General features: G+C 37.9%; 1 protein-coding gene across 4 annotated transcripts in view; it reads left to right on the top strand.

The window, feature by feature from the left end:
* MYO16 (myosin XVI) overlaps positions 1–14,779 on the top strand; it is a 695,568-nt gene that overhangs the window by 469,748 nt on the left and 211,041 nt on the right. For all 4 annotated transcript variants that reach the window (XM_074387449.1, XM_074387448.1, XM_074387447.1 and 1 more), the window contains one exon: positions 14,151–14,223. In XM_074387449.1, the coding sequence (XP_074243550.1) occupies positions 14,151–14,223 (73 nt within the window). The remainder of the gene's footprint in view (positions 1–14,150; positions 14,224–14,779) is intronic.

The raw sequence follows: 14,779 nt of genomic DNA, 5'->3' as shown, positions 1-14,779 counted from the left end.
AAAATAATTTTAAATTATCAGCTAATAAATAAAACATAATGGATAAAATTTTATCACTCATTATTTAAAAAAAGGCGTACACTATAATCAAAATAGTGGTTAAATGAAATATTAATCATGATAGCTATGATAAATTGCTTCAAGAATAGTACAGCTTATTGACCCAATGAAGAGTTACATATTTTGCCCTAAGTACATGTTTTCAGGAGAGAGAGAAATAGATTCATCAGATCTAGGAGAATATGAGATTTTTAATATCAGTCATTTTTTTTCTGTTAATGACTAATATGTTATTTACAAATATTGAAAGCCACATAGTTTTAATAAAAAATGAATATGAAATGCAACAATATATAAGGCCAATAAAAACCTTTTAGTGTTTTATTTTGCTAGGTCTTTCTTCAGCCAAGAGTACAGAGGCTAAAGCTTGTATATTTTATACAGAGGAAAAAATTCATTGCACTGTTAGCTATTCATGCTCTCTTGTTTCATTTCTAACTGGGGAAATGCATTTGGCCTCTTTTCAACCCCTGATAACTGTCCTGCTCAATAGAGTTAGCCGAATCTTTGTTTATTATGCTCCCTGTGCCTGTCATTTGAGCATAGTGGCAGTTCTGCCAAAATAAATAACACTGCAGTCGCGTTCAGAAAGGAGAGCAGAATGTCCCTTTCTGACTCTCTGCGACCCTGTCTGTCCCTGAAAAAAACACCAGGAAGGAAATGTCAGTACCACTAGCTAAACACTGTTTGCCTTTTTCGAATGTAATTTTCTAATTGAGGAGGATGTGCTTTGCAGCTAAAGGACATTTTCAGTTTTTGGCAGCCTTGTACTTTGAACTTTTCTCTCTTCACATACTGTCTAATGGAAAATACATTTTCCAAGCCTGGCATTTTTAGGTGTGCAGGTGTGAGAAGTTGTAAAGGTACAATTGTTGTGGTTATTATTTTTTGAATATTTCTTGTAAATGAGACAGGCTTGGAGCTACTGATTCAGTTTACATTGACAGTAGCTATGAGATAGGCATTCTTGTCTCCCTTTACAAATAAGGAAACTGCAGCTCAGAGAGGTTAAGTAAATGGCCCGTCACATAGCCAGGAAATGCTGGGCTTGGGATATGAACCCTAGCATGCCAGACTTAAAATGCCTCCCATGTTGAAGACCATCAAAATAGTAAAAAAGGATAGTTTTAAAGCTTAAGTGGTTTTTAAATAACCTTTAAAATACAGGTAATTTCTTCTTTATTTCAAATGAAATTATTATTAAAGTTAAATCTGTATGAATATGGACATGCCCCTGTGGGCAAGGCTATCATCTATCCCTTTGTATCTGGGCCTTCAGTATCCAGCACAGTGCTTTCACAAATGAAGTGCTCAGTATATATTTATTGAAATGGTGAATGAACTAATAACAGAATTAAATAAAGCCTAGCTTATATGCCATTATAAAGAGAAGTGTTGTGTGGTAAATTGCAAAAAAATGATCCCAATTATTAGTTTCTGCATCCATGCTCTGTACAGTATAAGTTTGATGCTTCACTTGTAAGAGGTTAATTCTTTTTCCTTTCCCTTTGAATTCGAGCTGGCTTTGTGACTTGCTTTAGCCAATAGAATACACTAGAAATGGTGGTGTGCCACCCCTGAAGCCTTGCGTGATTCTGCTTCCTTTATTCCTGTCACTGCCATGCGAGTAAGGCCAGGCTGGCCGGCTGGAAGATGAGACAGACACGCGTGCTGCTCCAGCCTTCGGCTGGCCATTTGCGGGGCCTATGGGTTAGGTCATCCTGAACCTGGTAGCATCCACCAGGTGGCCTAAGGTGACACATGCGTTTATTAACGATAATAACTACTTACTGTTTTAAGTCTCTGAGCTTTGCGGTGCTTGGTTATCCAGAAACATTGACCTGCTACAAGTCACTATATAATTAAATGTTCGTAGTTGTTACTTGGAACCACAAATTTTTTTATGCGTACATTTGAAGGTGATTATTGAAAAGACAGCTCTCCATTTCACAAGTGATTTGGAGATTCTGAGGTGATCCGCCTTCCCGGTGTTTTCAAACCCTGTGGTCCATCATCTTCTGGGTCATTAAATTCCAAAACCTTAGGGCAGGCATCCCCAAACTTTTTACACAGGGGGCCAGTTCACTGTCCCTCCTATTGGAGGCCCGCCACATACTGTGCTCCTCTCACTGACCACCAATGAAAGAGGTGCCTCTTCCTGAAGTGCGGCAGGGGGCCGGATAAATGGCCTCAGGGGACCGCATGTGGCCCGCGGGCCATAGTTTGGGGATGCCTGCCTTAGGGATTGAGGACTCTTGGTTTTTAATACCTGCATGAGGTTGCAGAGATATCCTGTAGTGCTTTGTAAAACACCTAGTAGCCAGCAGCCCCTGGAGGAAATGAAAGAAGGAGATGGAGATAGAAGGATACAAAGTAGCAAGTATGTAGGATGAGCTAGTGGAAGGACCTCCCATCGAATATGAGGACTGTGGTCAATGCCAGCATGCTGCATTCAGGGTTTTTGCTCAATGAGTAGATTGTACCTGCTCTTGCCATGAAGCAGGGGCTTGGATAATTATGTATGGTGATAGATGTGCTAATTCGTTCTGCTCCAAAAACCTTTTACAACATATGTGTATTGCATAGCATCATATTATATACTTTAACATACACAATACAATTTATTGTTTAAAAAGCAAAATAAAAAATAAAAAAGGAGTGTTTCTGCTGGAAGATAATTAAGGAAGAAAAGCAACTCTATTAATATAAGCACGATAAGTTAAACAAAGTGAACAGCACTTTTTACTATAGCCGTTGCCTACTGGGTTGAAATGACATGCAGCTTCCAAATTTTGTCTATATGCATCTACAGTAATTCTATCTTTTAACTGGGTTTTAATTTTTTAAAGGGTAATAGGAAGCAAAAGATCTGGATTCCTATTCTGAGCCTACTACTTAACATTAATGAAATCTTTAGTTAAACATTTATGTCTTGTGAATCTTAATTTTCTTCATCCCTAAAATTGTGATAATCACATCCCATCTGCCTACAGATGGAGGTTTAGCCTACATATCTCTTTGGCTTGTTTTTGATCTTAAGACCTATGAGTCTATAATTCCTAGTTAGGATAAGTTTGAAATTGTCAGTAACACCCAAATATCCTGTGCTCTTAAAATACATTTTGGATAGATCAGACCAATCCATACATGACAGCACTCCAAGACACAGTCAGTTTTCTGATCGGGGCTAAAATTGGAATGATTTGGTGCCACACTTTCTTCCATTTATAATTTTTTAAAAAACTACCTTTTCAATTGATATTCATCTCCCGACTACCAGTAACATTTGGATTTTTTATTGATAATATGTGTCAGCTCAAGGCCGAAGACTAAATCAAAATAAGAAAGGTAGATTGCAATTCTCTAATTGGTTTGAAGTATAGAATAAATATGCCATGCAGAGTAAAATCAAAATTGTCTTTCTGGAACCAAATACCATCTGTACAATTGATTTCATCTCTCCATTCTCCCATTTCTCTCTCCTGTCTCCCTCCTTCTCTCTTGCCAATGCATTTCTCCATCTGAATCTTACGTGAGAACCATGGGAGGAAGAAAGTGGTTGGGCCCCATACAGTGTTTCCCAGAGAACATTCTGTGGGATATTCATCCAAGATGTCCATGAAACACATTTTAAAATTCAAGAAAGGGAGTAGCTCTTGTCAAAAAAAAAAAAAAAAAAAAAAAAAAAAAGAGTTGTACATTCTCTTGAAACAGCACAAAGTCCAATGGACTGAAAAGCTTTGAATGTAAGGTTTCGTTGACCGTAGAACTGAGGACACATCTGAAAAACTCTTCAATGGCCTATTTAAAAACATTTAGGATCATTGGAGCCCAAAATGCTGTGTGCCTTGGTAGACTGCTGATTTCTCCAAGTGGAAGCAGGCAAACAATTCAGTGTTACTAAAGGTGAAGATGACCTCTCTCAGATTGTTGCTCTCCAAGTAGACTGAATGCTGCCTGTGGATAGGTTCCATGTCTTACATTCCCAATTGTTAAGACTGAAGGGGACCATGAGGCTTTACAGTACTTTCTAATTGACCGATTGAAATTGTGAGGAAGTGTCCACAGGCTTCTTTTCCTATTTGAAAAATAGTTATGTTGACTCTTCTCTCACCTCTCAATAGTAAAAGTTGACCCAGCTACCTATAGCACTCTTACTATACTGATCTAACATTAGGAAAAGGCAAAATAGAATTAATCGGCCTGAAAAGGTTTTCACCCCTGAGAAGAGCTAGTTGTTCTTTGAATGCTTCTAAAATATTCATGGAGCTCAATAACCCACCCATGAGGCTTAACCAGAAGCTGTACAAAGTCTTCACCCTGCTCTATCACAAAACTTTCTTTCTGAAAATGAATTTCACTACTGTATACCCTAATGAGTGACCTCTGAATTGGCTTCCCCCAACCCAAATTATGTTATAAATGCATCCAATTCCATGGAACCTGTGGTCTTAGAAGAACTGGTAGGGCCCCTATTAATGGGTGAATTTTGAAGGCTGCAAATCAGAAGATCACTGTTGTAAAAATCCTCATACCCATGACCTGGAATAGCTCACCTCTCCCAGTGCATCTACCTTAACAAGTCCAAGTCCCAGAGTCTCCTAGAACTCTGGGGAGAGCCTAGATTCATACCTTTCCTGACATCACCATCCATACACATTTGCCATGGCTGGCTTTCTTTTGCAGGGAAGCATGTACCTGGTAGAACTTGTTCAATCATTCACACAGAGGATTCAGAGGACTCAGACATAGGGAAAACTCTATTTTCAGTGATTGGTAATCGAAACTTTTCTTTGACAATCACAGAAATCTGCCACCGCACCTATCTGGATTTCTCCTGCTGGGTCCCAACTTTGTCTTTGTCTTCCTGAATTGCTAGGCACTAAACTAGACACATGTACTTGGGTTTCATGCTTTTTGCATTTCCCTGCAATTTTCCTGAGCGCTCTTTGGCAGCCCTTGGTCATGTTCTCTAACTCATCATCTTCTCTGTGTACTTCAGGTTTGTCAAAAGCCAAAACTTAAACCTCAAATACACCTCAGGCTCAGTCTCCTTCAAACCCATCCCTCTGTTGATGTGCTTGGATCCTTCTGTGGCATGAGATCTCTCAAATATCACTTGGCTAACCTGATTCCAAGTCCTGAGTCCCGATGCTGAACCTTTTCCCACAGTCATCTGCAATCTGACACAGGCAGAAAGGAAAGGAAAAGTCTCTCATGATACAATATGGACATTAATATTTCCTTGAAAAGACAAATAAGCTGCAGAATTCCTACATCTTCATGTAGATTTTCATTTTGACTTCACCATTTTTCAAAAGATAGCCTAAATACATGATGCAGACTCACTTTTTTTAGAACATCAATATAACCACTCTCTGTTATTGTATGGGATGCAGAGTAATATAGTTGTCCGCTGACTTTGAGATAGCAAGTGTAAATCACACGTAGTTGACTTCATGTGTTATTGTTGTGTGGGTTTTTTAAGGCTTTTATTCATGCTGTGCTTCTGTAGTTGATGTGCATGGTCAGGAAATCCATCCCTCCTTGACAACGTACATCAGCAACAAGCAGCTTCCCTCTAGTTTGTTTTGCTGACTCACATCCAGATAACTGCTTGAAAACAAGAAACTATTTATCCTTTTTGTTGGAGGGAGTAAAGTCATTATTCTGAAGACATCCCTAAGAAACGGATTTTCGCTTTGGCAGAGCAGTGTGTAGCTGATGAGAGCGTCAGCAGACATAGGGAGGCGATAACTTAACCATAAGTGAAAACACTAGTGGGAGAAATACTGAGGTCAGTATATTTAACTTCATGAAGAATGTATTTTCAGTTCTTCCTGAAGTTCTTGTCCACTCAAACGTCTTGCCTGTAATTTACTTCCCTGCTGATATCTTTGTACTAATAAATGATGCTTGAGCCTCTTGTAGCAGCCAGAGTTGACCAAAATAATTTCAGTGTTCTAACATTATATTTAGCTTGGCAATGCCAAAATAAATATGCATTTAAGTGCTTCTGATTTAACAAATATTTACCTAATAACCTCTATCATGGTGCATAGTTGTGATCCACACGAGCATACATTTTATTTGTTTGTTTTTTACTGTTTTATTGAGATATAGATTAGTCTGTTCTCATGCTGCTAATAAAGACCTACCCGAGACTGGGTAATTTATAAAGAAAAAGAGGTTTAATGAACTCACAGTTCCACATGGCTGCGGAGCCCTCACGATCATGGCGGAAGGCAAAGGAGGAGCAAAGGCACATCTTACCTGGCAGCAGGTGAGAGAACGTGTGCAGAGGAACCGCCCTTCATAACCCCGTCAGATCTCATGAGACTTACTCACTATCATGAGGCCAGCATGAGAAACACCTGCCCGCATGATCCAATTACCTACCACAGGGTCCCTCACATGACTCGTGGGGATCATGGGAGCTACAATTCAAGATGAGAGTTGGGTAGGGACACAGTCAAACCATTTCAAGGTAGAACATAGCTAGAGTGCACATGTTGTGTGTACAGTTCAATGTATTTTTATATATGTAACATGATCATGTAACCTCCATAAAAACTAAGATGTAGTCCAGGATGATGACTCACACCTTGTAACCCCAACACTTTGGGAGGCCAAGGCAGGCAGGCAGATCACGAGGTCAGGAATTTGAGACTTTCCTGGCCAACATAGTGAAAACCCGTCTCTATTAAAAAAAAAAAAAAAAAAAAAAAAAAAAAAAAAGCTCAACTTGGCATGGCAGTGCATGCCTGTAGTCCCAGCTACTACGGAGGGAGGCTGAGGCAAAACAATCACTTGAACCAGGAGACAGAGGTTGCAGTGAGCTGAAATCACACCACTGCACTCCAGCCTGGGCCACAGAGCAAGACTCCGACTCAAAAATAAAAAAGAAATTAATTAAAAGAGTAAGATGTAGAATCGACATAACACTCCAGAGGGCTCCTCCCTGCACTTTTCAAATGTCTGTCTCCTTTTGCTCTATATTTTCCATTTGAGATGCAGATCTGAAATTGAATACAGCTATAATTCATTCTTATTGTATTCCTCTATAATAATGTGTTCCTGTATAATTCATTCTTATTGTATTCCTGTATAATATTTGCAAAGATATGTCTGGACATACCTCTACATATGATTCAATTATTTATTTTACTATTGATGACACCTGTGTTGTTTCCAGTTTTGACGACTAGAAATATAGCATCCCCATCTGGGTGCAGTGACTTACACAGGTAATCCTAGCACTTTGGGGGGCCAATGCAGATGAACTTCTTGAGGCCAGAAGTTCAAGAATAGCCTGTCCGACATGGCGAAATCCTGACTCTTCCGAAAATACAAAAAGCCAGGCATGGTGGCGTGTGCCTGTAGTTCCAGCTACTTGGGAGGCTGAGGCAGGAGAATCGCTTGAACCCAGGACACAGAGGTTGCAGTGAGCCAAGATTGCACCACTACGCTCCAGCCTGTGCGACAGAGCAAGACTCCATCAAAAGAAAAGAAAAGAAGAGAAAGAGGAGAGGAGAGGAGAGGAAAAAAGAGAAAAGAAAAGAGAGGAGGGAAGAGGAGAGAAGAGAGAGGAGGGGAGGAGAGGGGAGAAGAAAAGAAAAAAGAAAGAAAAATCTTCTGCGTGTGCTAGAAAGAATGTACATACTTGTTCTCCAGGCTACGAGACCATGATGGAATTTCTGGGTCCCTCAGCAGTCATGTGTTCAGCTTTGGTAGATGAAGTCAAAGCATTTTCCAAGTTTCAGCTTCAAGCTACCAGCAGCTATGTATGTGGGTTCCTGATGTTCCACATCCCATGAGTACAGTTTTCTTTCTGGCTCTTTTCTGGATACAAACTATTTTGTGATAACTGTTTATCCATGTTCCTGTCTGTGCTTCATAACCATGCTTTTTAGAAATTGCAGAATACTTGTGGACTGCTGGTGTCTTGTTTACTTAGTCTACCATGATTCTGAAATGAGAGTTGTTTCAGAGCAGACATGTAGAAGCAACATAAATATTATTTATTGTTTCTGAAAAATAATTAGATTCTGTTGTAGATTGACTTGATTCTTGTTTCTAAAGAGGCTTTTTGCAACAAACAGACATATATATCATTATTATAAATGCAGCATAAAATACATAAGAACACATATTTATTAAGATACTAAGTATTCAGCAGGGCACGGTGGCTCATACCTGTAATATCAGCACTTTGGGAGGCTGAGGCAAGCTGATCACTTGAGGTCAGGAGTTTGAGACCAGCCTGACCAACATGGAGAAACCCATCTCTACTAAACATACACATTTAGCCAGGCCTGATGCACATGCCTGTAATCCTAGATACTTGGGAGGCTTAGGCAGGAGAATCGCTTGAACCTGGGAGGTGGAGGTTGCGGTGAGCCGAGATCATGCCACTGCACTCCAGCCTGGGCAACAAGTGTGAGACTGTGTCTCAAAAAATAAAATAAAATAAAATAAAATAAAACAAAATAAAATAAAAAATAAATAAATAAATAAATAAATAAATAAAAATAGTATTCATGCTTTTAAAGTGTGAGTATGGCTTTCTCTAATATGAAGCATATAAGTGATCTGTTACTATGTATGTTCTACGGTTATTGATGAACTGCTCATTTTCTTTTCCCATATGCAGACAGCCCTATTCCTTGTTTCTAAGGAGATCAAAATTAGGCTTGTGTGTGTGACCAGCAGTTGGAAATAGTTTTCTGCAGTGCTTCATCGGTCTTACAGGCACGGGTTTTGCAGCTAGATGCCACGTTCACCTCCTTGGTCTATCTAATATTCATCTGGGTTTTGGGGCAGCTTACTTCACCATTCTGTATCTCGGTATTCTGTCCACAATGGGAGTCATTCTAGTATTTAACTCCTAAGTGGTCGTTAGGATTACATGAGGCCAAGCATTTTAAATGCTCACAACAGTGCTTTGTGCACAGGACTCCAGTGTTCACCTGAAATCCAGATTTTTTCAATGTCTAATTAACTGCAGTCTTCCTTGCAAGGTGTCAGCAGTTCTGTACTTCCTAATATATATTTGCTGTGTGGAGAGGTGCAGGGAATGACTGCATTTAGGAAGGTGCTAGTTTGTGTGATACCATAAGGATAGAGAAGGCCAGACGGCCACTTCGGTTATGCCCAGCTTCCAGCTCAACTGTCAGAACTGCAAAAGCTTTCCATCATTTCTGGCATGGTTTCAGAAAGTGAGAAGTCTCAGGTACTTTCTTCAAAGAAAAAAAGAAAAAAGCATGTAATCCTGGAGTCCCACTTCTTCCTCCCAAGTTTCTCTCATAGACTAAAACAAAACCCTGAGAGATTGAAATAAGCTAAAGTGTAAGCAGGGTTCACCTCCACAGTCAGGCATGGTGACAGTTAAGGAAAACCAAACGTATTGTAAATGAACACAACAGCCTATTGACAGTGCAGCTGGTGAATGCCATAGCATTGCTCGGCGTCCCCAGGGACTTTCCACCACTAGCCTCTATGTGTGAGCAGCTGATCCCAAGGGCAATAAGTCTGGGCAAGATTGCTCATGTCTGGAATGTGTTTATATTTCATTCTTACCCATCTGGAGTCCTACTGATCTAAGTCAGTCTAAGGGTTTTGTGCCAAGCAGGGTTAAGCTACTTCCTAAACTGATTACTTGGATAAGTCTCTAGGGAACCTCCTTGCCTGAGGATGATTGAAGACAAAGGCTGACTTGTACACGCCATCAGATTGTTCTGCTTGGATGGCGGGAGTTTGCCCGTGTTCTAAGATAGACATTCTCTTTAATGCAGTCCTTTCTCCGCCCTTTACCTGTATACATGAAAGGCAACATGAAAACCAGACTGATGTCTTGGCGTTTAATATTTCATCTGATATAAAGGGTGTTGCATTTTTCTAATATGTCAATGCAAGGTGACAGTTTTGTTAACTCTCAGGGAAGCTCTCAGGAGAATTCTAAGGCAGAATTTGAACTGAAACAGATCATCTAATTCATATGTAAATTTTGCCTATAGGGTAGAGTCTTGGCTGGATCACATGACCTCTCTGCTCCCCCTTGTCAGAAATTGAATGTTAAGATAAATGCCTGTGGAATAGGAGTCAGATATCAATGAAGGGAAGACAGTCACAGGCTGCTACATAGTATCAGCGTTTTGCTGGCTTAAAGTTTTTCTTAGTATCCTGCCAAGGTTACTATTGCAATAACAGACACATATTTCAGTCATAAATGATGAAACAAATGATTTGAAGTGAACATGTTATGTCTGTCAGTAATTGTAAAAGTAGTCTTAAAATGCTTTAAACTTGCATTTAATTTTCTCCTGACAACATAATTTTCTTTAAAAAAAAATTTATATATATATACACATACATGTTTGGAGTATCTATGATGTGAAAAAAATTATTTAAGGGGAATACCCTTCCAATCAAATATGTGCCACTCTAAATTACTGATTAATAATTCACTTTCCCCCATATGAAACCATCCCATCGTGTTTTCTGCTCACCCACGCGTGCCACAGTGGCCAAGCGTTTCTTCTCTGTGTGTTGATGCAGCTTGCCATCCTTGTAAGGAAGGGAGGTATGTGTGAACTGACATGTGGTTACTGGTTTCTGTTGCTCTTTTCCTTAAATTCTATCAAAACAATATGCCATGATTATAGGGTCTCTGCTGCCAAGGTCAACTGGAAACCAAGGAGGGTAATTAGACCTGAGAGCCTGACATAGGGACACTGATGTCAGTGGACAGAGAGGCATCCGTGCTTGGGACAGCACCTGGCCTTCAGAGGAGACCCCAGTGCGTCTTCTCCTGACTCCTGAAGTCATCCACACAGTAGCAGCAACTCCTATCACTGGTAAAACCAGACGCTTTTCTCCTATCATGACTTGGCTCCAGTTTTCCCTGTCTGACCTTAGGGTTATTGGTGTCACTTTTCTCTACAAAATTAGAAAATGCCCAAATATATTTTTTTTAAAAAGGTTAAAGATAAATATTCTTATAATAGTATAAAACATTTAGAAAATTAAGAAGTTACCTCCAGGTTTACCAACTTATTACATGTACTGTTAACACAGACTTTATTTTTCCTATGTCTTAGGATTGTTTTTTAATGTAGTTCAAATTATACTTTAAGTATACTAAAGACATAGATTTGGTTTCTGGCTTTTGTTTTGGGATTAATGTTCATGAACATTCCCTGTGTTTTCATGTTACCTTTATATACACATCAGTGAAATATTTACTGGTTATAAAAATAAATGTTTCAATATAGAAACCTTAGAAAATGGGGAATAGTTAAAAAGAAGTAAGCAAAGCAATTTCTCTATTTCCTCTTTCAAGGCTCACTCTATTTCTTCCAGGCTTTCTGGATATATAATTGTGGTTATTATTTATACAGAATTTATATATTGCTTTCTTAATTTATTGTAGGGTGCATGCTATTTAATTAATTGTGTTTTTAGTGCAGGATTTTTTTTCTTATTGTAGTTGTAGTAATTAAGATAACAATGAACATAGTTTATAAGTCTTTAAAAGCATTTCTGATCATCTTCTTGGAATAGGTTCCTATATATGGAAGTCCTGGTTCAGATGATATGAACATTGCAAAGCTTTATAGCAAAATTGTTTTTGAGGAAGTTTCTATCAATTTAAAGTTTCAGGAAAAGTATATAGGAAAATATCTTTCCCATTCTAATTTGTTCATAGTGTATGTTTTTATATTTTTAATAAGATTGATATTTTAAAATACTGCTTTTTAAAAAAAGAGGCAACTTTTTAGAAATGCTATATAACAGCTATTGTTTTAGAACTTTATATCATCTCTAATTCTAGCAATGATCTAGGTAGACAAATTTTACTTGATCTCCTATTTGTATACATGATGAAACTCCAGCTAAAAATATTTAATTAACTTGTCTAAAGTTAACCAACCAAAAAGTATTTGAAGCTACCCCAAGACTGAACAACTCCAAAATCTGACAAAACTTATCACTAAACTGCTTTAAGGAAAATGATGCAGCTCATCTCACAGACGACACACACACACACACGCACACACACGCACACACACACACACACGCAAAACAAACAAAAAATTGCCCTAAGCCTCAGCATCATTGTTAGCACTGAATGAACATCACCCAAACACCTGTTTGTGCATATCGTAGGGAGAGCGGGATGGGGAGGAGGATGAATGGATGCTGGATGGTGAACGGAAAGTTGGAGAGATACAGCAGTAGATTGAAGAAAATCTATTGAAGTGAATGACACAGTACATCTTTATGTAGCACTTACCTCTAACGGAAACCATTTTATTTATATTACTTATCCTGCAAAGTAGTTTAATATTGCAAACGCATTCAATTGTTTTAAACATTTATTTTGAGTTTTCCCAAAACTGAAATCATAAAAAAAAATTCGCATTTGTTTTCTTATACCATTTTAGTTTCTTGTTCTGACATTTAACTACTCCATGCAGAGATTATTTGGACACACTATGAGTTATAAAGCTATTTTTATTATTTCTTCTAATAGACTAAGTCAATGAGGAAAATATATTGAAGGATTCCTTTTTTCTCTCACTGTATTCTAGTCTTTAACATCTGAAATTTGTACGAAGGTTTTAAAAAAATTCTCTCCCTCCTACTTATGAAGCTTATAGTCTACTATATATAACAACAAATCTTACAGACATAATTTTATAGAATTATGACTACATTTTTAGAGGAAAAACACAGTCATCAAAGCGATGTATTATAGACCCTCATGGATTATAATTATGTACTACATATGAAAAACAAAATACAGTGCAAAGACTGAGGTGTGTTGCCAGTTTGGTTCTGCAATTTGGAAAAAGCAAGGAAATAGTAATTTAACAACCAACAAATTAATGGATATTGATCCTATAAGAACTATAATAATAATAAAACAGTGTACCCATTGGCAGAAAAATAGGACAGCAGTTGTCCCATTCATACTATACGCCAATGATGTAGAAGAGGTGGGATGCATGCCCTCCTGGAAATTCCAGAATTTTCTCTGGGCTTACTTTGCAAGAAGCAAGCTCATACTGACATCCCCATGCTACCCGTCCCGCCTTCCATGCAACCCTCTTTACCTGATCACTGTTGCTAGAGTGGCTGCCACTGACTCAGGCCCCACTTACGTCTTTCCTTGCTAACCAAGTGGGCTCAGACATCTGAGGATTTTATCATCTATAATTGTAGTAAATTCTGTTTCCAAGAGTGATAGTTCACATTGAACAACAAGGTTGATTTCTTTATGCTTCAAAAGTTCTACTTTCTTCATTCTTCTTTTATAAGAGTTATTTCTGGAAGAATTTTTAAAGTGGCGAAATTTGATCCATTGAATAACATGTGTGTGATTTTATTGTGTTTTATTATTACGTTATACTTGGGTGTGGTGAAAAAATTCTGAGTTATGGCTTGCATGGCCTTAGAATACACAAGTACAGCTAGTGAGGACTGCTTGACATGTAGGCTCAGTTCCTTAAGGGAAAAGAAGTCCAATCTAAAGTGACATCCACAAGGACTGTTTCAGATAAGCAGATATTAAACCCACATAGGGTTACATTTTTAATTTAGAGATCAGTGTGGTTTTGGGGTATTTGACCTCAAATTCTTGTGTTTTTTTTAATTTTTAAAAGTTTAGGGGTACATGTACAGGTTTGTTACATAGGTAAACTTGTGTCATGGGATTTTGTTATAGAGATTATTAAAAGAAGCTATCAACAGAGTAAACAGACAACCTACCATGTGGGAGAAAATGTTTTCAAACTATGCATCGGACAAAGGTCTAATATTCAGCATCTATTAGAAACTTAAACAGATTTACAAGATGATGTGTTTTATAAATGTGCATATGTTTGAATCAAAGCATTAAAATAACAGTTTTGAGGGGGCCTAACTTTCAGATTTTTAAAAATGAGACTCTAATTATTTACATATTTTTAGTCCGAATTGGCAGCCATGTGCTAAGTGGCCTGATTCTTCTGACCTGAATAATGAGCAGAGGGTCATGAAGGGGTTTTAAGGATGCCCATTTATCCTGGTATATTGTTTCGTTTCAGCATGCAGACATTGGATATTGGAATATTGGATATTTTTGGTTTTGAAGAGTTTCAAAAGAATGAATTTGAACAAGTAAGTAGTCTTCCTTTTAAAATTGTGTGATTTGAATGGCTTTTTAAAAACTAAGGCTTTCTTTAATTCTGTAAAGACAGTATAACTACTGACAAATATGGAATTTAAATAAGTATTCTCATGTTTTGAAATTAGTATATCTGGTTTATTATATAAACCATTTTATGTGGTGTGGTTAGTAACTGGAGTAGTCACACATTGAAAGCAGAATCACCTGTTTTAAAAGGCAATGCAAAATGAATAACTGAGTTGTGCTAATGGAAATGCTATTTTAACTAGGTCAGAGAGAAAGGAGACATGAATATTTGAAATAAGGCAAAGGCTTTCAAAAACCTTGGCCAAATATCAGAATGAAAATGCTCTATTATGCTACATGCTGTTATTTGTAGATTAATCTCCATGTGACATTCATACATAGAACTATTGGAAACTCCTAAAAATACATTAGAGAGGCATGGGTTGTTTTTAATCCATCTACAATTTAGGGCATTTTAAAAGTATTAAATTGTTTAGGCATCTTAATAGCACTGCATGAATAGTTTTATCAAATATACCT

Source organism: Saimiri boliviensis, chromosome 16 (genome assembly GCF_048565385.1).
Source record: "Saimiri boliviensis isolate mSaiBol1 chromosome 16, mSaiBol1.pri, whole genome shotgun sequence".
Taxonomy (NCBI): Eukaryota; Metazoa; Chordata; class Mammalia; order Primates; family Cebidae; genus Saimiri; species Saimiri boliviensis.
Note: the sequence above shows the minus strand (reverse complement) of the source record. Positions and strands in the feature narration are given on the sequence as shown.